The sequence below is a fragment of the Convolutriloba macropyga genome, chromosome 13 (genome assembly GCF_964194025.1).
Source record: "Convolutriloba macropyga chromosome 13, txConMacr16.3, whole genome shotgun sequence".
In the NCBI taxonomy this organism is placed as follows: domain Eukaryota; kingdom Metazoa; phylum Xenacoelomorpha; order Acoela; family Convolutidae; genus Convolutriloba; species Convolutriloba macropyga.
In genome coordinates, this window is record NC_134480.1 from 42,601,653 (window position 1) to 42,624,857 (window position 23,205).

Consider the following 23,205-nt stretch of genomic DNA (forward strand, 5'->3'; position numbering starts at 1 on the left):
AACATTTTGAAAACACCACATTGCATAATGAAAAAAGATGATGTTGGAAAGCTATGGACTGAAGACAACATCGAATGGCCCAAAATTTAAGCTTCAGCGTCCGTTTAAATTAAAAATACGTATAAAAGTGACTGCAAAAGGACCCTCTCTAAAGTATTCAAAAAACATGAATGAGATCTTGGACAGGTATCAGTTAGTAAAACTAAAAATTTCCCGGAACGTGGGAACGGCTCGGAATACGAGTGGTACCTACCCATCCATCATCCAGTTGCTAACTGTAACAAGCCCTGCAATTTTCCAAGAGCAACCAAGGAGACAGCTAAATTCCGCGATGCATCAATCGCTTATTAATTAATAGTTACCAGACCCGATAAAATACAAACTCTAATGTTGGTACTCCGATTGTTCAGACAATATCCAATTCTCATTCTCATATCAGCAGAGATTGAGGGAGTGTTCCTCCGCGTTTGAGTGGTACCTTGCGCCCAGGGATCGTTACGCATATTGTGGTGGATGGGCTCGTCCCTCGTCAAATGCTCTGTTACATCAGTATAAAAGCAACATTTTTTGGGGAAACACTCGCCCCCTGCGCTAACTACATAGTAAAATGCACGGCGCGTGATAACGCTGCCGAGGACTCGAAAATTTCGTGAGCCGTCCTTGAAAAATTCTACACGGACGAATACATAGAGCCAGTGGATTCCCCGAGGATGCCCTCAAAGATATAGGAGCTGGAGAAACATCTCCATGTATGCGGGTTCATGCATACTGAGTTTGTAGGCATTTCACCAATTTTGGCTGCCCAAATTGAATGTTCTTCTCAATCCACGGAATTGAAAGTGATTACATGCAAGGGTTCAACAACAGCGCTCTTCTTGTAAGCGGGGATTACTAGCATCAGTTAGTAAAACTAAAAATTTCCCAGAACGTGGGAACGGCTCGGAACACGAGTGGTTCCGACCCATCTTCCAGTTGCTAACTCTAACAAGCCCTGCAATTTTCCTAGAGCAACCACGGAGACAGCTAAATTCCGCGATGCATCGCTTATTAAATTAATAGTTACCAGACCCGATAAACTACAAAGTCTAATGTAGGTACTCCGATTGTTCAGACAATATCCAATTCTCATTCTCATATCAGCAGAGATTGAGGGAGTGTTCCTCCGAGTTTGAGTGGTACCTTGCGATCAGGGATCTTTACGCATATTGTGGTGGGTGGGCTCGCCCCTCATCAAATGCTCTGTTACATCAGTATACAAGCAACATTTTTTGGGGAAAACACTCGCCCCCCTGCGCTAACTACACAGTATAATGCACGGCGCGTGATAACGATGCCGAGGACTCAAAAATTTTGTGAGCCGTCCTTGAAAAATTCTACACGAACGAATACATAGAGGCAGTGGATTCCCCCGAGGATGCCCTCAAAGATATAGGAGCTGGAGAAACATCTCCATGTATGCGGGTTCATGCTTTCTGAGTTTGTAAGCATTTCACCACTTTTGGCTGCCCAAATTGACTGTTCTTCTCAATCCATGGAATTGAAAGTGATTACATGCAAGGGTTCACCAACAGCGCTCTTCTTGTAAGCGGGGATTACTAGCAGAACCATAACAAAAAATTTAACGGAACGCCTGACATTAAGTCTTGTGTCTAAGGTCTTGGACATTTTTGGTCTCGCGGCACCTTTCACTGAGGATTCACTACTAATACTCAAGCACATTTCAAGAAGGATCATAGGACATCATTGGTAGGTTAGGTCACCCAAAGACCCAATTAACAAATTCTTTGCGCGAAGCATTGGGTTTCGACAGCTGGCCCTAATCACATTACCAAAAAGTTACTCTTCAGGACCGTTAGAACATCTTGAACTTCAAATGTTCGATGGCAGCTCAAAAAACAAATACGATGTTGTATGTATTTGAACAGCTAAGGTAATCTCCACTTCTGCAAAGTTAAAATGTCGAATTTCGTCCTTAGCACGTCGCAGATATGAAGTTGATTACCGTTCCGATGTTGGAAATTCATGCTGGTCTCCCCGATAAACGTTTAAAAATGAAACTTGTCCAGTGCTAACCGATACTCTGGACTTAGCGTTCATGTGGACAGACAGTACAACAAGCAACAAACACTCTATTTTTTTGCAAATCGTGGAGCGCACAACCTTGACCGATGAAACAACGTAAACGGGGTTGACATTCCGACAGATGCTTGCAAGCGTTTTATATTGGCAGCCAGTAGCTGATTCAGGGGTGATAACTTATTGAGAACCAAGCAATCACCGTTCATATCAATTACTGCTTCATCGATAACATCAAGTTAGGCGTTGCAGTTAACCGAAACACGACGACTCCACCTCATTTTTAACCAATTCCTCAACCAAGACTGTTAGGGAAAAAACAATTCTTTATTGTCATTTGATAAGTTTAGTTCTTATTGAAAACTTCTGCGTGTCACCGCCTATATGCTACGTCTTTCACAATCTAACGAAGACTACCGCACCTTCAATGGCAGCATGACTGTTGAGATTGACGAGACGAGAGTCTAATCAATTATCTTGTTCAGGGAGAGTCTTTTCGCACTGGAAGAAGAGAAATCATCTCCTCGATCAATGCGTCAAACGGAGTTTATCTATGTTGACGCCGTTTATCGGGCTTAGTGGTCTCACACGCTCGTCTGGTTGCATCTAGCGGCTAGTTGAATTCGAGTGTGAAGTTAACTAGCTAGATTTATTTTAAGCTTTAGTTTTGTTCGCTAGACTGATCCGGCGTCAGAACCACTTAAAAAACCTCAACAGGGCATCGAATAATTATGGTCAGAGGTATCAGATCACTACGTTGTCTTAAGATTACTTTCCCCACTGCGATCTATCAAGTCAAACACTGTGTCGTGTAAAAAGTTCCCAGCGGCAACCATTCAACCGATTTTGGCTAATCTCCAAAGGAGGAGACTCTCCTATCAGTCTCTTGACAATGTCTTCACCAACAGTGGAATCCTTACTTGTCTAGTTTATGTTACCGTTCATAGGACTACCGACAAGAGGCGGGGGCCCTCTTCACTTATCTGTCTACTCGTTTTCTTGATGTTGGAGTGCTTCAGCACCCGGCGTCAGACGCCTGCTATTATTTGGTTAGATAATGGCGCAGACTTTTTCAAAGCCCATGAAAAAACTGATGAGAAGATTTAAAGGAATGTCATTAATCTAGCCTCGATAGTAGACAAAGGCATAAAGCTGGGGTTCCACTCTACGCAGTGCACCACACCAAAGTGCGATCTCGGAGAAGTTGGTCCGTAGTTTTACGAAAGTTCTGTTTAACATCCTTGGTACACGTCCCCTCACCGATGAGGTTTTGAGCACGACCCTCAACGCCGATCCGTCCGACCTCAACTCAATAACCTCTTCTTGTACTTTACTTTTAACTCATTTTTTTTCTTGTTAACCAAGCAAACAGATTTCCGTCAGTCGTTGGGGTTGACGAGTTCAAACTTCCCGAGCAGTACGCTTGCTCGCATCTCCTTCAGGTCGCTGATTTCGGATAGTTGAAGAAAGCATCCCTAGGGGTTACTATACCACTGCACGGATTGGAGAACTTCAGTTTTGTTGCGAAAGCGTCACACGCCACACCGTTGTGCGTTCGAAACTTTATACGAAAACATGGAACTGAAATTTTTCATTCTAAAGGCATTATACGTAATATTTCTGAGAAAAACCAAAATCGATTTTCCAGTGAGTTAAGTTTTAAAATGGCTCAATTTGTTCGCTTATTTTTTCCCGATTTTTCAACAACTGGGATTAGTGACTGCCCCTAAGCTTAGAAAAAGACCAATCAAATATCAGGCTAGATTTGCCGCTCCAATCCTTGGTGCTTTTTTATTTTAACGTGATGTTATCCCGTTTGCTTTACATTGATGTTATGAACATTTGACCGTGAGAGCTAATATATTTAATCGAAAGTTCGTTTTGTTATTTTTATGATTAATTTCAGAAATATGCATTAGAGCTTGAAAATGCAACTTTTGAAATTTCTTAATTTTAGTTCTCAGGCTCTTAGAAATAACAAGACGAGAGAAATTTGGTCGCTAAATTTTGCATAATTTTTTTTTATTTATTGCCTTTGCACTTTTGCAGAATTTGACCCCCATGTTTGGGTTTTTTTCGTTCGACAATTTTATTTGCATCTGGAAAAACGTCTAGTCGATTGTGGAAGTTTTTCGTTTTGAAACAAATGAACCAAAATTTTACAAAAAAAGTGGCTACGATACGGGATAACGCTCAATCTTTTAGTTCACAAAATTTTATAAATAGTCCATAGAGATTATATCGGCACAGTAGAAAAATAGCTCACTTGAGTCTTTCACGGTCGTCTTTTTCCGGTATGTCCAGCTTGCCCAAGTCACACACCTCTCCACCAAAAGTTATGGCCTCATAGTAGAAATCAGAATTAGTATTTGCGTCAGTAATATCTTCCGTTTGGTGTGTCACCTCATTTATCACTGAAATGGAAAGGGAAAACTCTACTTCTAAGCCAATAAGAGATGACTTACCTCATAGAGTAGATAGTGATATAATGACCACAAAACTTTTAGCTGAAAATCATAAGGTCTTTTGCCAGCCTGCTCTCAGATATCAAAGTCTGGCGCAAAACCAAAAAATATGGATGTATCTCTGACAAAAGGTTTTGACCACAATTTTGCCAAGAAAATGAACATTTTCTGAGGTAAACACGTTTTTTTTGGACGAACATTGGCCAATACATCACATATTTATAGTCACATGTTTACTATATTTTAGATGAAGTCGAGCTTCTATCTGAAACTGGCAGAAGTAAGGAATCCCCAGCGGTTCTGGAATTTTTATCGTGAGAATGCTGATCAAAAATCTTTATCGAGCAAGATCTTATCTGGTCTTAAAAGATAAAAAATTTGTTCTACGTGAAGATTCTTATCAGATCTAATTTTGCTGAATTGTTATCTTACAAAATCCGATAAGTATTTTATGGAACCTTACACGATAAAAATTCACGTAGGGCTGATTTTGTATCGTGTAAGATCTGATACGACGTTTTAATGATTTCAATATAACCATATAACGTAGTGAAGTTCCTATTAATGTAAAAAAATAATCGGTCAGCTAACCAATTATGAAACAAAAAACGTTTGTTGATTCTATTTTGAAGGCAGTATTCTTCTGAGTCTTAACTAATTTCTATGGCTAAGCTTAGCAGTTCAAGATAGTTTTGGTCTTAGAAGAAAATATTACAACCAAGTTGATAACTACTGCCTCAGATAAAGCCCTTAACACTCGAAAAACCTTTTTCACAATATCTTATAAATCTCAAAAGACAAAATAAGGTAATTTGCTCTTTGTTGCTCTGACACTTAAGTGTTGCATGCAGTAGTTTTTCGGCTACTGCTTGAAAGCAAGCCTGAATTGTCTTCAATATGAAGAACATGTTATACTTAAAGAATTTTTTTTGTATAAGACCTGATAAATTGTCTTTTAAAGTCTTGGTCAAGCGACGCATAATCTTATTAGAACATATAAGACAATTTTAGAAGAAATTTGTAAGATCCTGCACGATAAAAAAATCTCACAAGTTTGGTATAGCGTGTCCCATAAACTTGAAATAAGCGAACGTTTCAAAAGCCACAGGTTGGGTTAGAGTGCAAAGTTCAAAGTTCAATTTTAAAACATGCAGAAAAAATTCATGAATGAAATCTTGATGGAAAAAACGTTGACATTCAATTGACCAAATTGATGCTCAATTGCAGGTTTTTGGCATTTTTTGAACGTTCGCGTATTCCAACTTTATGGTACAGACGATATTTATTCGGCGGTAGGCACACTTTACACTTTGCTTCTGTTCATTTTGTGATGTTTTTTTCAATATGCACATTTCGCGTCAAACTCTGTTGCAGTCAAATTTTTGAATCACGGATCAGAGGACAGAGATTGAAATTGGTATGATCATAAGATAAAAGCAGGAAAATGTTCCAATATCAGTCTGATTGAGGTTTAATAAGATGAGGCTTAATTTAATCATATTTTACAAATGTTTTGGAATTGTGATTTCAGGTTGGAGATATATCAAGCCAGGCTATTGTATTGCCTATTGTTGGCAAGCTACGAATTTTGATAATAGCGGAATACGACATCATGCCCATTTTTAGCAGCTAGCATTACTGAACAACCCGGATCGAGGCGTCACCGCTAAAAATCGCTAAAAGATGTAAGATTTGCGGTGAATTTGAGGAAAAGTGTAAGATTTGCGTTCAATGCGATGAATGCGGTGAAAAAAAAAATTTAAGCGGTGAAGAATTTTTCCACCGCTTAAGCGGTGAAAGAAACTTTTTCACCGCTACCAGCAAGATGCGGTGAAAAAAATTTTTTCAGCGCTACCAGCAGAATGCGGTGAAAAAAAATTTCACTGCTTAAATCACAAGACTTACAAATATTCACCGCTAATTTGAACGCTTATCCTAAATTCACAGGAAATATCAGTAAAGTAATTGAGATGGCGCAGTGGAATAAAAAGTTAGAGACATGCAGGAGGTGAGTATAAATATTTTATGACCCCCGGGCTCACGTGCTATTTTCTTACCTAGTAACGTGCTATATAACAACGTATTATTTGTTATTGGGGGTCATGAAAACACTGGGGGGGGGGGGGGGCGAAACAGAATAGATCCAAAATCAATCCGGTGAAATCGGCGAAAAAAAAATTTCACGGCTAAAAACCGCAAATCTTACAAACAATCACCGCTTTCACCGCATTCAAACGCTAAAAGATGCCAGCGCTTTGCGTTGAAAAAAGTTTTTTTCACCGCTATTCACCGCTAATCTTACATTATTTTTTGACAAAAAATAATGACAAAACCTCGACCCGGGTGGGTCACACAAATGCCTAATCAGAAGTCACTTGGGTATAAAAACTTAACCGGGAAAGTTGTTACCATACTAACAACAAGAGCCATTGAAGCACTCAACGTAATTGTCGTTCAGCCGTGCACCACCACAAGGATGTTGAGCTGTTTCATCATTGGTCCTCCTCTCAATCACACCCCCGTCCGCTTTATCGTCTTTCTCATACCACACACAGTATCTGGTTGACTTTGTTGTGCCTCGACCACAGTAACAGGGACAAGGTTCTTGGGTCCAGGTTGTCAAGTATGGTTTCACGTCTAAAACGGGAACCCGGACTTACGAGTCATTACACTTCAGAACCGAATCATGGATATTTTACAGAATGCACAGAACACTGATCATGGCATATTATAGACTGTTTATTATGAGCTTTTATCAACACTCTTGATGAGTATCTGAACCAGATGAAAAAATATTCTGCTGTTACTCTGAACAGGATGAAAAATATTCTGCTGTTACTCCTAACAGGCTGAAAAATGTTCTGCTGTTCGTCTGAACAGGACAAAAAATATTCTGCTGTTCGTCTGAACAGGATGAAAAAAATTCTGCTGTTCGTCTGAGCAGGATGAAAAATATTCTGCTGTTCGTCTGAGCAGGATGAAAAATATTCTGCTGTTACTCTTAACAGGCTGAAAAATGTTCTGCTGTTCGTCTGAACAGGACGAAAAATATTCTGCTGTTCGTCTGAACAGGATGAAAAAAATTCTGCTGTTCGTCTGAGCAGGATGAAAAAAATTCTGCTGTTCGTCTGAGCAGGATGAAAAATATTCTGCTGTTCGTCTGAGCAGGATGAAAAATATTCTGCTGTTACTCTTAACAGGCTGAAAAATGTTCTGCTGTTCGTCTGAACAGGACAAAAAATATTCTGCTGTTCGTCTGAACAGGATGAAAAAAATTCTGCTGTTCGTCTGAGCAGGATGAAAAAATTCTGCTGTTCGTCTGAGCAGGATGAAAAATATTCTGCTGTTACTCTTAACAGGCTGAAAAATGTTCTGCTGTTCGTCTGAACAGGACGAAAAATATTCTGCTGTTCGTCTGAACAGGATGGAAAAAATTCTGCTGTTTGTCTGAGCAGGATGAAAAATATTCTGCTGTTCGTCTGAATATGATGACATGTATTTTACTGTTTATCAAGCAGGTAGTCTACATGTATTTTACTGTTCTACAAGGCACATAAGCGCGGCAAACTCAAGTGCTTCTATTATAGGAACAACTTATCATTGGATTGATTAGACTATATTTTTCGTCACTTTTTCTAGCCACTCTTCATATTGCAACAGTGGAAAAAATACTTGCAAAAATTTAGTTTTGATTGCGCGCAAACAATTCATTTCCTTACTTCGTTATGCAACTGTATTTCATCGCACCCAGAGTTGTTAAAAAGAATTTCTTTGATTTCGATCATCAAACCGATCATTTTTTTGCTGGCAATTTTGACTTAAATAGGTCAATAGACGCTATAGTAGCCATCGCAAAAATGGAGAAATTTGAGCAAAATTGTTCTATTTTGCACGCGAATTTCAAAATATTTCTGCAGGTCATAGTTGGTAGCTTGTAAAGATTGTTGCATTGTTATTCACTTAGTAACTATACTGTAGGTTTGCAACCCTTCCAACTAAAAAACAAGAAGTGAAAGAATAAGAAAACACAATATTTTATAGGCAGAATGCAGGTAACGTTTAGCCTAAAAACATGATTAAAAAATTTCTCTGACTTTGGTAGTTTAGAGTTTTCTGTATGGTTTCACAAAAAATATGCCCTTAAGCAATTAAGGACTTTCCTCGTGTCCGAAATAAAACATAAATATCAAAATTGAAACAGAACATGTTTCTGGTTTAAAAACTAATTGAATGACGTTTTGTGTCATAAACATGATTGACTTTTGGAGTTGCAGACTACGCTCTAAACTTTCAATGTGCAATGAATCAAAGATTCGATTCCAAAAAGTTAAATGCAAACTGCAAAAAAATTAGACATCCTACATAATCAATATATGCAAAAACTTTAACGTATCAATGAGCTAGTCGCCCTGAAGGCGTGCCATTGTCCTCAGATAAAACAGATAAAAAAAACAAGAAAGCGTTTTTCTTACCAAATTATCACATGCTTTAATTTTTTCTTAAACTAGAAGGTTATTGTGGATTATTTATTATATAACTTATTTAGGCATTGCGGCTGCTAGAGGCCTCAAAATGTCCCCGTTTTGAGTCATTTTCCTCAGATTGTCAAGCAGAATTGTCGTAACTGCCCTCTGAATTTCACTTACTTTATAATGATTTCAGGGATAGACGGTTTTGTAAGTGATATAATACCCAGAGTACAAAAAAATATGTACTTTATTTACAGAGGTATGCAAATGGTTAGTTAATCAGAGGGCGGGAGAAACGAAAAATTACCTGTTGCAATTTTAAAAGCATTGAATGCGGCTAAACCCAAGCAGAGATAAACAAACGTTGACACCGCGCAGTTCATTCTGAGGGAAAAATTTCTAAAATTTAAGTTTCAAACTTTACAAAAAAGGTTTTATTTCAGATACAGGAACTGACCAAAATAAGATCAATTTTTGCTTGCTACGCATTTAAATAATGCGACCGAAAGTATGATAAATATGGAAGTAATGTAATGATTAATATTTCAAATTATATGTATGTGAAACTCATATCTCACTTTGATGTGAATGGTATATGAGTTAACTTATTCATATCTCAATTTGCAGTAAAGATTATCTTTTACTTGGTTGCCTAAAATATATAAACTGGTAATAAGTGCCTATAAGATTATTTGGAGAATAAACCCAGCCATACTATTTATCAGTATGTTCAAAAGATTGAAAATGTTTGTCGTCCAATTTACTGAGCCTTGTTATCATAGTATGGCCAAAAAGATTAGAACATCTCCGGATCTGATCAAAGATAAAATGATAAAATGGAGAGTTTGTACTTGCTAAAAACACGTTACAGGAACATTAAACACACACTAAATTATATGGATGAACCCAAACTCCATTTTCAACGTTTCAAGAAAAAAATCCTCACGTTATACCCCGATTTAAATATAGTATTTATATTCTTAATCAACGTATCCAATTTAACTTGGTTGACTAAATGATCGAAAAAATTTATCAAAATTAAAGATGTCCAGGACTAACAAAAATTCTGAGGAATAGAGAGAGGCCTTATCAACTTCTGAAAATAAGGACCCTATAAATTGGTTGTATAATATATTTACATTAATTTAATTTAATCTGTAGCATTGGTTTAAATAGAATGTTAACGTAGCTTGGTCGCATTAAACTTCTTCGAGTTTCTATATGCATAATCTAAAGATAGATCAGAAAGGAGGAGCAATATATTCCGAATGGGCAATACCAAAGCGCAATTGACCTTGGACCCGGTTGTCATAAGTCCAAACTCATTATCTGGTTTAACTAGTTATAAATATAACAAGTGTCTATAGGATTTCCGGTCGCAAATTTTGAACTTAGCCAGTAGTTAAACAGAATTACTTCTCAAAATTTATGCTGCGAAATGATTTTATAATCTCGATATAAATATCCGATCCAGCAGTTTAAATTCTTTCGTTTACAGCACGTCGATTTACGTAAAATACTTGTTAAAATTCCGACTGATTGTGCAATAGTTTTTTTTTGGATCTTTCCCGTTTGTACACCTCAGTTTAATTGGTACATATTATTTGCATCCCCAGACACACATGCCATAATTTTACATAATGATTTACCATTTAGTGCTCTGTGAATGGGGGAGCATAACGTACGGGGGGGGGGGGGGGGGAGGGTACGAACGGAAAAGATCCGTATTTTTATTTCATTACTATTGTATTCAGTTATGTTTACGGAGTCAAATTTTTCTAAACAAGAAATGCCACATGCATTACTGAAGTAAAAGGGATCCAGTTTGATCCTTTGTGTTTCGGAAGTAAGCGCCCGTTTATGACACACAGTACGTAATAACACTAGTACGTACACCTGGGAGTCTTAAAAGATTTATTAGGGATAGTGAGAGGGAGGGGAGGGTGATTAGGATATCAATAAAAAATAATCCAACAGTCCAATTCCAAGCATCTTGTAGTGATGTAGGAAAACTCTATTAAGTAGAGTTTCAATTTTTCGAGATCACAGATCCAGAAAAAATCTTTGAAAGTACACAAAAAACTAATTGCAAAGTTTTCCGGATTTTTTTTCTAGACTACAATGATTCATTTTACATTGAAAATGTGACAGAGAAACTTTGATTTCGGCTCAAAGTATGTTTTTGTTGGTATATATTTTTGTATCAAAATTGGGATGTTTTCCGTGTGTGCCCCCCCCCCCCCCCAGCTTAATGGGGTGCATATTATTTGCACCCCCCCGAAGCACGTGCCGTATTTTTACATAATGATTTACTTTGTAAAGGCACGTGCTCTGTTAATGAGGGTTCAAAAAGTACTGGAGGGGGGGGGGGATGGAAAAGATCCCAAAATTGTACTTCTCATTTTTAATTTCATTGAATAACTTGTCTCCAGGTCTGACTTGGCATTTTAAAGATATGTTATTACAATTATCAAAAAGACTTTTACTTACACTGCTCTTAGACGGTACCAAACTTTCAAAGCGTCAGTTATTTTTTGATTTGTAATGCTCTATCTTATTTTTCTACATTGCAGACTGGATTTGATTAACTGAGCTGACAACTTTTACCCTCTTCGTCAAAAAAATCCGATTCAAAACTGTATACTGCATGAACCCTTGTTTCTGAATTGAAAACAAAAATGAATTTGGGGTGCCTGTAGAAGTTTACACATGAATCTAACGGAGCGGTTTTGATTTATCCTTGCATAACCAAGCTTCTTTATTTTTCAATAAAACGGCATTTGTAGTTTTTAAATTTGTAAATTAGAACATCACAAATATTTTCACGGGAAAATTTTTATTGAATTTGATGGAAAAAGTCTTACTCTTCAAAAATGCTAGATCAAAGAGTCAGAAATTTACTATACTATTTAACCTATAACAGAACTTTTCAGAGAAAGTTTTCCAAATTCATTCCAATAACCTTAAAAAAACCAAACACGCAAACTACTGAAAAAATATGAACTGGCGGGCAATGACTCTTGAGATTTCTGCAATAAAAACATTGAAACTAAAGATAAAATCAACTGAGTTCCTCTTTCAGAGACCCTAACTGACCGCACAAGCAAAAAAGTTTTTTGTTTGCTGTCTGAAGACAATTGTTATACCAATTTGGTAACAGTTATTCCAAAGATATCACTTTATGCCTAGCTACCTGGCTTTGCTTTTAATCAATCGTTCTTTTTTCACTAGCAAGCACGTGTCCTAGACTATCTTCAAATGCTGTTTTAATAGTAACACCGAAATAAAGTTAATCAAGATTTAAGATTCTATCAACTTTCTGTATTGACAATTTTAATTAAAAAAATTTAGCAAGATTTGTCAATTCTAAACTAAGTCTTAGCCAAGCGTAAACAAAATTTCAAAACGCGGTACACACATTGATTTGTCATGTGTCTGCACTCATGTTCAAAATATGCCAAATAATATACCTGGCAACAGTCGTTAGTGCCTGTTAGAATACTAAAAGTTCAGACTTAACCAGTGTTTAGACTTAACCAGTACAAGAAAAAAAGTAAGTTTGCACATTTTTTCTTGTCCGGAACCACTATTGATTTGGAGTCTAGTATGGGGCTATAACTAATGATGGATTTTTTTTCTAACCAAAAATTTTAGAGGAATTGACGAAAACAACGAAGACATGTAATCCCGGCAATCTTTTACATGCCGTATTCGAGATCTTTTAAAACACCAAAGTGTTACCACCAAAATTGGAATAAGAGTTTTTTTCAAAGGCACAAAAATTTGTCTGATGAGACCAAGCTAGTTTGTCCTTGACTTGACTTTACTTTGGCAAAATCTACAGCAATCCCAGCTGAAGTTTTCAGCTAACTTCATCTTAACGACAGCTCGTCATTCATCGCGCACAGTGATCTTGTTTTTTTGATAAGCTAAACAAACCAAAAACGGGATCATATCCCATTTTGATATTGATGGGTATTTAAATACGGCCTTCAGAACGCTTGCATAAACGCGCCGAAACTTTGAACGAGCAGGGTTTGTCCCGTTTCATCCTCATATTGAGCTCTCGCTAGACACCACCTCAAGTGAAAATCCAGATTAATGTTTCTGTCAAGATTCGCGCCCTCTTTTCTAAGATTGCTCTGTGCAGCCTATATCTTGTCTGATCAGACTCAATCAGACGCTGATTCATTGCAGTGTGATTGAATTCATAGTCTTTTCTGTACTTTAGGCAGTTCTTACCCTTTCTTAATCGCTGTAATTCATATATTGCGTAATTTTGTTCACATTGATTGAACTCGCCCTTTTTGTCCTCTATCTTTTCACTGACACAGACAGCCGATAAATCAGGCTAATTTGGTTCAAATTTAACTTAGACGTATTAATTGAGAACAAAATGAGCATCTGAACGATTTTCATTCAGATTTTGTTTGTTTTTTTTTAAATAACATTTAACGGACTCCGTTTTTGTCCTCCAACTTTACAATGTAGTAGACAGATAATGAATTGAGTCTAATTTGGTTCAAATTCTACCTTGCTTTTTTGATCTCTGAAAAAGCAAATCTGATTTGGTGAGGTTCATTTTGTAGTTGAGCGAACAACTTAAAAATGGACAAAAAGCGACCAATTTGAATAATAACTAGCAATGATAATTATAAAACAGTGGCAAATCAATTCCAAATCAAATTCGTTTATTCGCCAGTTTGCTTTTATCTGCGATTAGACAAATTTATCATCTAAAACAACACAACTTTCTTTTAGAGCTTTTACCAAAAGTAATAACTTCAAAAGTTATAAATTCAGATCAGAAATAATAATTAATGGAAAAAAGGCGTCCTGCAATCCCTCAGGAGAAAAAAAACATGCCAAAAGATTAGTCAAAAAATGGTGAAAACTATCCCCCCCCCCACACACACACACACACAAACAAATGCATACCCGAAAGTAAGGTTTGATAAAATGCGCTGAAATTTTATTGTCTCTATGTTTCCTCAGAAGCACTGAAATTTTCTTACGGATAAGCTGAATTTGCGCTAAAACTTTACAAGAAATGCGCTGAAAAAAGTGCTGAAATGTGTGTGTGTGTGTGTGTGTGTGAAAGAAGTGTGATGAAAATGAGCTGAAATTATGTAAGAATTGCGCTGAAGGTGCGCTGAAATTTTGAATTTTCAGCGCTTTTTCAAAATTTCAGCGCATTTGATCGCATTCGGCGCATTTCTCACATCATTTCAGCGCATTCAGCGCATCACTTAAAAAGTAATGCAGTGAATCGGCGCTGAATCTTGACCCGGGAATAGGTCAAAGAAAGGAAAACTTGTGCCTGTGTTCTGTCCAGTTTTGAACATTGAAAAACAGACATATTTTGATTGACGTTTAACAGATTACTGTTTTTGACTGTCTGTCTTAATTTTTAAAAGATCCTCAAATTAATAAGTTGAAATTGCTTTTCTTTCGATTGGTCAATTAAATCGTTTTTGAACAAACTTCACCCGAGTGTTTCAGATACAAGGAAACTGAAATCAAGTTGTTAAAACTTCCTTCTAAAACTGTATTTATAATCGTATATCATCAGCAGATTCCTTTAAACTGAAGTCCACCCGTTAAAAATTTATCTTAGAATAGAATACCTGTTCAAAATTTGCGTTGTGAAATTAACATCTGAACAGATTTAGAAGCGAATTACAATTTATCAGTCGGAATTCACCCAGTACTTACATTCCTCTGTCAAGAATAACTCATTTTTGAAAAAGAAGCAATTCAATTCTTAAATTGCGTGGAAAGCATGAGTAATCAGAGCCAGGTGCTGAGAGTGAGCTTGATTGGGGCGGGGGAGGCTGGTACCTGCCACTTGAAGAGTCTTCTACAATTGCCAGACAAGTTCAGAGTGGTGTGTGTTGTTGACGACCATCCGTCCGAGGAGAGCCAGACACTGATTCAAGGGTTTGATCACATAGAACATGTAGCACAGGCAAGTAATTGATTGTTCCATTATATATACGACCTTTTTTGTTTACAATTGATAGACATTTTGTTTATATTCTTGTAATTTGGATTGTAATTCGCCGTTTTCCTGCGAATTTTGCATTTTTCTCTCACGAAATCTTAAGATTTTGTTGCAATTTACGACATTTCATAATTGGAAGACTTTTAGAATGTTTTCCAAGTTCATTAGATTGTAAAACACGTTTTAACAAAGCTTCATTCTCTGAATGTGATAGTTTTGAATAATGTTTCACAAAGCAAAAGAAGAATTTACCTGACGAACTCTAATGTTATGTCGAAATAATGGCTACAAAACTAAAGTCGATAATAATTCTACTAACTTCTCCTCGGCGCTGTCAAAAACTTATTGACATATCAATGACCTGTCAGAATTTAAATTCTTTCACCCAGTAAAACCTGATTCTAAAGGTCACTGACCTCAAACCAATGAACTCGCTTCAACCGCAGTAATGCAAGATTCTCATGAAAAAAAAAACAAAATAGAGGGCCAGGCCCAGTAATTGAAACTAACATTTTTCTCACATGCCAATCGAATTCAACATTTCTTTGCTAATCGCAATTTTTTTCATAGATCAGTACTCTAAATACGAGAAGTTTTGTAAAATTTCAGCGGCAATTTTAAATCAAAATTTAACCTGTAAAAACCTTCAATTTGTTTTTCGAGATGTTCTTTAACCTCTTTTTCTAGATCTCGCAAGTTAAATTCATTTTTACTTGATAGTAGTATAACTTTCCTTTCTCCTTCAAAAATATGAGCACGTTTCCGACGCAAGAAAAGCACAAAACAGAGTTATATTAGTTAACAAATAAAAACAGAATTCTCAATAAAAGTTTTTGAAGGATATTTTTTGATTCATGCTCTTAAGTAACCCAAATTGGATTCCAGAAAGTTTTTTTCCAGGAGCTTCAAAAATAATCTTGTAGAAGAAATTTCTGTCATCAGTTGTTAAGATTCTTGTTGTAAGAAGCCTAAACTGGCATGTATTTTCAAATAATGGCTAGAAGCGCCGATACAGAGATCGAGGCGTCACCGCTAAAAATCGCTAATAGATGTAAGATTTGCGATGAATTTTAGTAAAAATGTAAGATTTGGGCTCAATGCGATGAATGCGGTGACAAAAAATATTTAAGCGGTGAATTTTTTTTTCACCGCTTAAGCTGTGAAAGCAAATTTTTCACCGCTACCAGCAGAAAGCGGTAAAAAAAATTTTCAGCGCTATTAGCAGAATGCGGTGAAAAATAAATTTTCACCGCTACCAGCAGAATGCGGTGAAAAAAAATTCACCGCTAAAATTGCAAACCTTACAAATATTCACCGCTAATTTCAAAAGTTTATCTTAAATTGACAAGAATTATGAATAAAGTAAGTGAAAGATGGTGCAGTGGAATAAAAAGTTATGGTGACACGCAGGAGTTGAGTGGTTCGAACCCGTGTACGGGCGTTTCTTGTTTGTATGAAATCCGGTGAATGCAGTGAAAAAAAAATTTTCACCGCTAAAAACCGCAAATCTTACAAAAATTTACCGTTTTCAGCGCATTCAACGCTAAAAAATGCGGGCGCTTTGCAGTGAAAAAAAGTTTTTTTCACCGCTATTCACCGCTAAGCTTACATTATTTCTTGACAAAACCTCGACCCGGGTAATGTTTTAAAAATACCTGACCGGCTTTTACTTTTTCTCGGTGTAATATTTACAACGGGACAACCAATAAATCGATCATAATGGTTTAGGCTGAAATCGATCGTGGAATTGAAATGTGTGACGCAGTAGCAATTGCAATTCCAACTTCTATGCATGAGGAGCTAATTGTGACGTCATTGTTGGCTGGGAAGCACGTGTTCTGTGAGAAACCCCTTGTATTGACACTGGATGCGGTCAGAAGGGTCTACAAATTAGGTGAGAAATCTTTATTGAATATCAATCGCCAGACCGTTATTTTAACGATCGAGAAGATATCAACTTCAGGGGCAAGCTGATTTGTTAGTAATCTTAGAGCTATAAAAATGAGAGCTCTCCGGGGTCGAGGTTTGGCGGTGAATTTTTGTATGAAATGCGGTGAAATGCGGTGGAAAAAAAATAATTTTCTGCATGCCTTTGTCTTCTTATTCCACTGCGCCAACAATCACTCACTTCTAAGATAATTCTTGTGAATTTAAATCAGATTCAGTAAACGTTGGAAAGCAAATACGGTGAATTTTCGTAAGAAAAACGGTGAAATGCGGCGAAATATTTTTTCACCATATTCACTGCAATCACCGTATTTCTTACAAAAATTAACCCAAAAACCCCGACCCGGATTAAATGTGGCGTGAGAATGTTTATTTTAATCATATCTAGTTGTGATTGCCTCAGATGAATAACCTACCTTGCTCGTTGTAACAGAGTATCTAATCATAGTGTTGAATCGTAGCAGTTTTCAGTCTGCATATTTACTATGACCATATTCTGAGCAGGTCCCTTTTTGTCATGAAAATTGTAAATGCAACAAATAAACGAAGTCTCTACAGAGTGAAAACAGCACTGGAGTCTTAAACTTAGCTCAAACTGTTCAGATCTGGTCTTCAATCTTTTCTGTCGCTTTGATTACCCAGGTTAAGGTTCCAGACCCAAGTCACCTCTGCTCAGACCTTGCCAGAACGAAATGACCTCTGATCAATTGTATAACACAAGGAATCGTGCGACCTTAGTGCCGTCTCTGACCCGTAGCCATTTCTGATCATGCCAGGCCCAATAGTCCTCTGATCAGACCTTAGTGCTCATGTCTTGGTAGAATAAATGGTTCCCGAAAAAAGCCAAACTCAGTTAATTTATGGCTGATTACTGAAACTATTATGCTTAAAATTGAATCATTTGTGTAATTCGGAATATTTAAATTTTGATGTTGCCCTCTGGACACCTTTGAGACACTTTTGGGAGTGTGACGTGCCCTCTGACATATTTATCTACTAGTTTGACATGACACCTGTGCTACTCTTCCTCTGCTACATTCACACTTCTTGTTATGTTTCTCTACCCTGTTGCTGTTGCTGTTAGAAGCTTCCCCGAAGATTAGAACGTTGCTGAGCGATTGCTCCTGATTATTTTTGTATTCAGAAACGCAACTAATTTGTAGACTAAATATGTTTGCAACACTTCTCTACTCTCTTCAGGTAGCAGCAGTGGCCAAACTTTGTAATGTAGCAGCAGTGGCCAAACTTTGGCCAAACAGTGCACAACAGGTTCTAGTGGTATTTATAAGGCGATGACAACTGTTTTAGTTCTCATTCCGTTTGATACCCTCCAATACGTTATGTACCACTAACTGAAATCTTACACGTGCGCATGGGGGTTGCAATTAATGTGCACCCAAATATGAAATGATAATATTTTAAGCATCCGTTGCCATTACATAATAGTTTCATTATGGAATCATACCACGCTGATGATGTCATCTTAATGAGTAATTTATTAAATATGTCAAAAAACGATAAAAATAAATGTAATTGACGCTAATATAAATTTGATTACTGGCGTTTGAGTAACAACGCAGTTGTGGCTGAGTGGTTAAGATGTGTGAGTGATGTCATGTAGGTAGCAGTTTCGAACTCCTATCAGGTCTAAGTATTTGCATCTAAAAAACCTAACCAAAAACCTCAAAATTTATCTGTAGCTTAGTCTGAAAAGCATAGAAATACGCACTGGCGGTAATATTCAAACAGTAAAGGTCATTTTGAGAACTTTTCATCCTTACAATTTCCTCTTAACTACCTAAAGTAACGATCAAACATCTACCTATCAAAACCCCATGCTTGATCCCTCACCCTTCACCCATCCTCACACCGAGCAACACCCCAACCCCTATTAACATCAAAAACCTACCCCCACCAGCCTCCCTACACCTGACTAACATCTACTCACACCTACCTCTACCTGCCACAAGGTGCACCTGTTTACCACCTGCCTACAGACTTCTCAGCAACCTACCGCCTTCAACTACCTACTCCACCCAATCTATTCCCCTACACCTAACTAACGACCCCTCACCTAACTATGTCCTGGAACACACGTTACCACATTTTCTAGCTATATGTTGCTTTGTTTTTAATCTTTTTGATATTTCATTAATAAGTAGGGTTACTTAAGATAGTTTATTGACGACTCTCTGAGTCATATCCAGTATTATATTGGTTATCTTTTTTATCTTTCACATGAGATTTTTCACTTGATCGACGCTTTCTCTTATGAGGCTTCAACTTTTCGTCCGATGTTTTTTTTTGAGTCTTGAGTTTTGCGTGATCTAAATTTCGATCATTCAGATAAGCTAACTTATTTCGAGGCGGTTACTAAAATTCAACCAAAAGTGCGCCAAAACTGAGTGCAGTTATTTTATTAGATCTTTAAAGTGGTCTATAGTAAGCTCTAATACCATAATTTTAAGTCCCTCAGTGACCTTATACAATGTTCTTAGTTCAAGTGAGTCCCACAGTTGAAACCACGCCTGTCTTTTGAGAGAAATTCTGCTGACAGTAGTCAGTTATGTTTTGCTTTGGTAAGACTGAAGTTCCGGAACATTTCTTATAGCTAGTGCAAGGAGGAGAAAACAGTAATAAGCAATCGAAATTTAATTAGGAAATAGTTCGAAATTGTCATAGTTCAAGATTTATCCACAGTTCCAGACTTTTCCGGCACTCATTGCTTGATAGCAATTTGTTCCACAAATATGATACCCTACACAGTTGCCTTCATCGTTTTAGATTTACTTCTGAAACTTTTATGTCTTTAGAATTACTTGTGAGAGTTTCCTTTGTTATCCATGCCCTATAACCTAAAAATGAGACTCGACTGAAATGAACTAACTTGTCATTCATGGATGATTCGAGGTGTTTTGTCGTCGAAAACGTTTTGTTCTTGTCTAGTTGTAAATAAAGTGACCAACCAAGGTTTGCATCAAACGTTCCAGCAGAAAAACAAACGGTTCTGCATCGTTGGTTTTAGCGGACGAACATAACCTGAAGCTTCTATGCGCAATGACGCGACGATTTGATCAACCCACACAGCAAATCAAGAAGCACATAGAGTCAGGGTCAGTTGGGCAAATATACAACATCAGCATGACAAGTAGGGACAACCCCTACCCCAAAGTGGAGTACCTCATGAACAAACCGGGCATTTACTCCGAGACTGGAATCCACAATGTGGATATGGCTATCTGGTTAATGAAGGACACGCCGACGGTGGTAATTTATCATTATGACTTCGATGAAGTCGAACCATTGACATAATTCCAAATTTTGAGAAGAGATGCTGTAAAATTGTCTAAAAGACTGCCTCTAAGAAGAATTATTTAACAATTCAGCTCATGCAGCCGATTTCGTATTTTTTCAGTCGCTCCTTTTCAAATAAGATTTAAAAATATTTGAGATGTAATTAACTCTGAACCCTTGCCCAAAGGGGACAATTAATAAAAAAAAGAAACATTCGAACGGAAAGAGGAAAATTGGTTGAACCGAAGCAATCTGAAAAAAAAATCGATCGGAAAAAGCACAATGAGCTGGAAAAAATTGCAGAATTTTGTCACCGACATCCTAAAATTCCACTCGTTTGTTATATTTTCTTGATCGGATAGAGAAAGTAGACGTCGGCCCCCAGTTTTTTTGGCAACACTTAAAGTTACAAATTTGACGCAGTTCTGCGTTTTTAACCATTTTACTACCAATATATTGATTCTGCCTCAGGTGTATGCCCAGGGTCACTGTTTCAACCCGGTTGTTGCTCCATACCCTAGAAGCGACGACAATGTCACTGTGGTCATGAAGTTCCCATCTGGTGCCATCACCACTATCGAAATATCCAGGTACTGACAGATTTGTTTGCAAGAATTGACAAAAACTACTGCAAAAAAATGCAATTTTCTAAAATGTATTATGGTAATCAGGTATCCCAGTATTTAAGACCCGGGGTCCTGGTTGCATAGTTTGCATTTTGGAATCTCCTTAATCAGTATACCCTAATTCTTTCATATACTTAAAATACTTCAAGTAGCCGTCAAGTAGCCTGCAAGTTTTCCTAGTAAGTAGCCTTTGCAGAGCTTAAGGTTGCGACCAATCTATTGAATTGGATGGAAATATTTTATAATTTTATTTTATTTTATTTAAAACAGATACTCGACGTGTGGGTATGAACAACGCATTAAAGTGTACGGAGATAAAAACACAGTTGCAAGTGACTCAGTTCCAAAGGACCAATTCCATCAATTCAACTCTGGGCAAGTTGTCCAAAATGGACCCTGTGAGGACTTCCAGTCCAGATATGCCGAAGCATTCACAGAAGAATGGCGACATTTCTTCAAATGTGTCAGAGGTTAGTTATGACTTATTACAATGTTTTATTGTCGCCTGTTGTGATTTGGAATGGTTCTCATCTCTGGTTCAGACCTCGACTTTTGAAAAAACTCAAAAATTCTTGCGCCCGGAAGCACTTGATTGTCCTAAAATTACACACTCAAATTATACACTCGTCCTGAAGTCGAGAAAAAATCTTTTCATGGTCATTTTATGTCAAGCATGATCTTTTCATGGGCCGAGATTCAGCTCAAAAACGGGAAATAAACAGTTTGTTTACTTATGGACTTTTATCCGAGTTGAATTTTCTGCTCATCTTAACTAATTCAGATGTAAGCGACACAAGCGGGCTAAAGAAAAGAAAATAGTAGAACGAGCGTAATTTGATATTTGAAATGCGTCGAATGACTGCACAAAAAACAAAAAAGCGAGCGTTTTCGAGTGATAAAAATTTCACCTTATTTTTACCCTATATAATGAAACCCTATTTACGAAAAATATTGTGATAATTTCAGAAGGTGACGATATTCTTGTGACAGAAGACGAAGTGGCTTCTGTGGTCCTCACACTGGATGCAATCAACTACTCGAGACAAATTGGACTCCCGGTGGAGGTGGATTACTCCAAATCCACCTTCGCTGCTAAGAACCCCGACAGTTGAATGGGAGTCAAAAATTTGTAAAAATTTGCAGAACAACATTTTTGACATTTGTCATAGCAGAAAAATTGATATTTACAAATAACTACTATTTATTGAATAAAAAAATACTCTTCATTTTTACCAATGTCAAACCTGATAGAACATTGATGACAGCATAGAACCCGACCCATGACAAAAATTCGCCTTAATAATTTTGTTGCGCACTTATATGAGCTCTTGAATTTATTGTGACCCAAATTTGTTTTGTTGAACTTTTTCTCGACTCACAACTTCATTCTCGACTTTCATTTAACCAGAAGATTACATAAAAGAAACTGAGCAGAACCTAGATTTTATGTGTCGAAAAATATTCTGTTCATGATTCCGTTTTTTTGTTGATTCGAAAACTTTACCTGAACTTCCATTGTTCACTGATGATGTGTAGATAGTCAGCAAGCATGCAACTTCACCAGTTTCAAATCTGTTCTTTCTCTAATCAAACGTAAAAACTCTAGCGTGTTAGAAATCTGAGGTTTAAAAATCTTGATATTCAAAAACTGAGAAATGTCACACTTTAATATGATTATTATAGCTGATGGAGTAAGATGCTCAAATTTCAATAAATCAAATATTGGGGCAAAGTAGCAGGATTGCGGCAACTGATTTACCTTTGTCATTTTTCAATCAATTGTTTTTATGCCCTTACTAGAGGCACACAAAATTATGGAGTTTGGCCGATATTATTTAAAAATTTGCTCACAAAAAGACGAGGTTTGGCCTATATTATCCAACAAAATTCCGCTCGTCACATAAAAGCTGCTTGCCATTTGTTATTAGTCGGCACGAATTCATCTTTCTGAAAATTTTTTCCGCTTATCCTCCTCCAAATTTTTTGTGGCTGCACGCTGAACAATTTTTTACTCGAACAATTATCTTTTAAATGTTGTTTTCGTTCTAACAAATGAATTTTAAAGAATCAAATGTTTTCCAAAAATAGTTTTCACGTAAAAAGTCTACATTGATTTAAATTCTACATCGAATAGCCAAAACAGATTTTAAAAAGTGATGCAATATGTTTTATCAAAAGATCATCCACCGTCAACTAATGTCAAGAAGCTGAAACCAAACAAATTAACTGTGAGTATATCACAATTGACAATATATATCTGTCAAAGCATTGTGGGCCAGTCGAAAATCATATTTACTTCTGGATCAGATGATTTGCTTTATCGC

At 37.0% G+C, this 23,205-nt stretch overlaps 2 protein-coding genes across 9 annotated transcripts in view; one reads left to right on the top strand and one right to left on the bottom strand.

Annotated features, from left to right (window-relative positions):
• Window positions 1–9,517, bottom strand: part of LOC142351959 (uncharacterized) — a 48,898-nt gene extending 39,381 nt beyond the window's left edge. The window contains exons 1-3 of the mRNA XM_075404249.1: window positions 9,318–9,517; window positions 6,960–7,178; window positions 4,343–4,490 (exon numbers count right to left, since the gene is read on the bottom strand). Of these exons, the coding sequence (XP_075260364.1) occupies window positions 4,343–4,490; window positions 6,960–7,178; window positions 9,318–9,393 (443 nt within the window). The 5' untranslated portion in view covers window positions 9,394–9,517. The remainder of the gene's footprint in view (window positions 1–4,342; window positions 4,491–6,959; window positions 7,179–9,317) is intronic.
• An 856-nt stretch (window positions 9,518–10,373) lies between these two features.
• On the top strand, window positions 10,374–22,222 carry LOC142352244 (inositol 2-dehydrogenase-like). 8 transcript variants are annotated; one of them, XM_075404718.1, is made up of 7 exons: window positions 10,374–10,385; window positions 14,677–14,978; window positions 16,743–16,908; window positions 19,987–20,228; window positions 20,727–20,845; window positions 21,152–21,351; window positions 21,848–22,222. In XM_075404718.1, the coding sequence occupies exons 2-7, from the start codon at window positions 14,793–14,795 to the stop codon at window positions 21,991–21,993; spliced, it is 1,059 nt and encodes a 352-aa protein (XP_075260833.1). In that variant the 5' UTR covers window positions 10,374–10,385; window positions 14,677–14,792; the 3' UTR covers window positions 21,994–22,222. The 8 variants fall into 8 exon arrangements, with proteins under 8 accessions (XP_075260833.1, XP_075260832.1, XP_075260834.1 ...); XM_075404717.1 differs by lacking the exon at window positions 10,374–10,385 and adding an exon at window positions 10,401–10,521 and having other exon boundaries at window positions 14,719–14,978; XM_075404719.1 differs by lacking the exon at window positions 10,374–10,385 and adding an exon at window positions 10,418–10,521 and having other exon boundaries at window positions 14,740–14,978.
• The last annotated feature ends 983 nt before the right edge of the window (window positions 22,223–23,205 follow it).

Excerpts from the sequence above, each read along its gene's own strand:
- LOC142352244 (XM_075404718.1), top strand. The coding sequence starts at position 14,793 with ATGAGTAATCAGAGCCAGGTGCTGAGAGTGAGCTTGATTGGGGCGGGG. Across the intron at positions 14,979-16,742 it reads ACATAGAACATGTAGCACAG|GCTGAAATCGATCGTGGAAT; the intron begins GCAAGTAATTGA and ends ATAATGGTTTAG. Across the intron at positions 20,846-21,151 it reads ACCACTATCGAAATATCCAG|ATACTCGACGTGTGGGTATG; the intron begins GTACTGACAGAT and ends TATTTAAAACAG.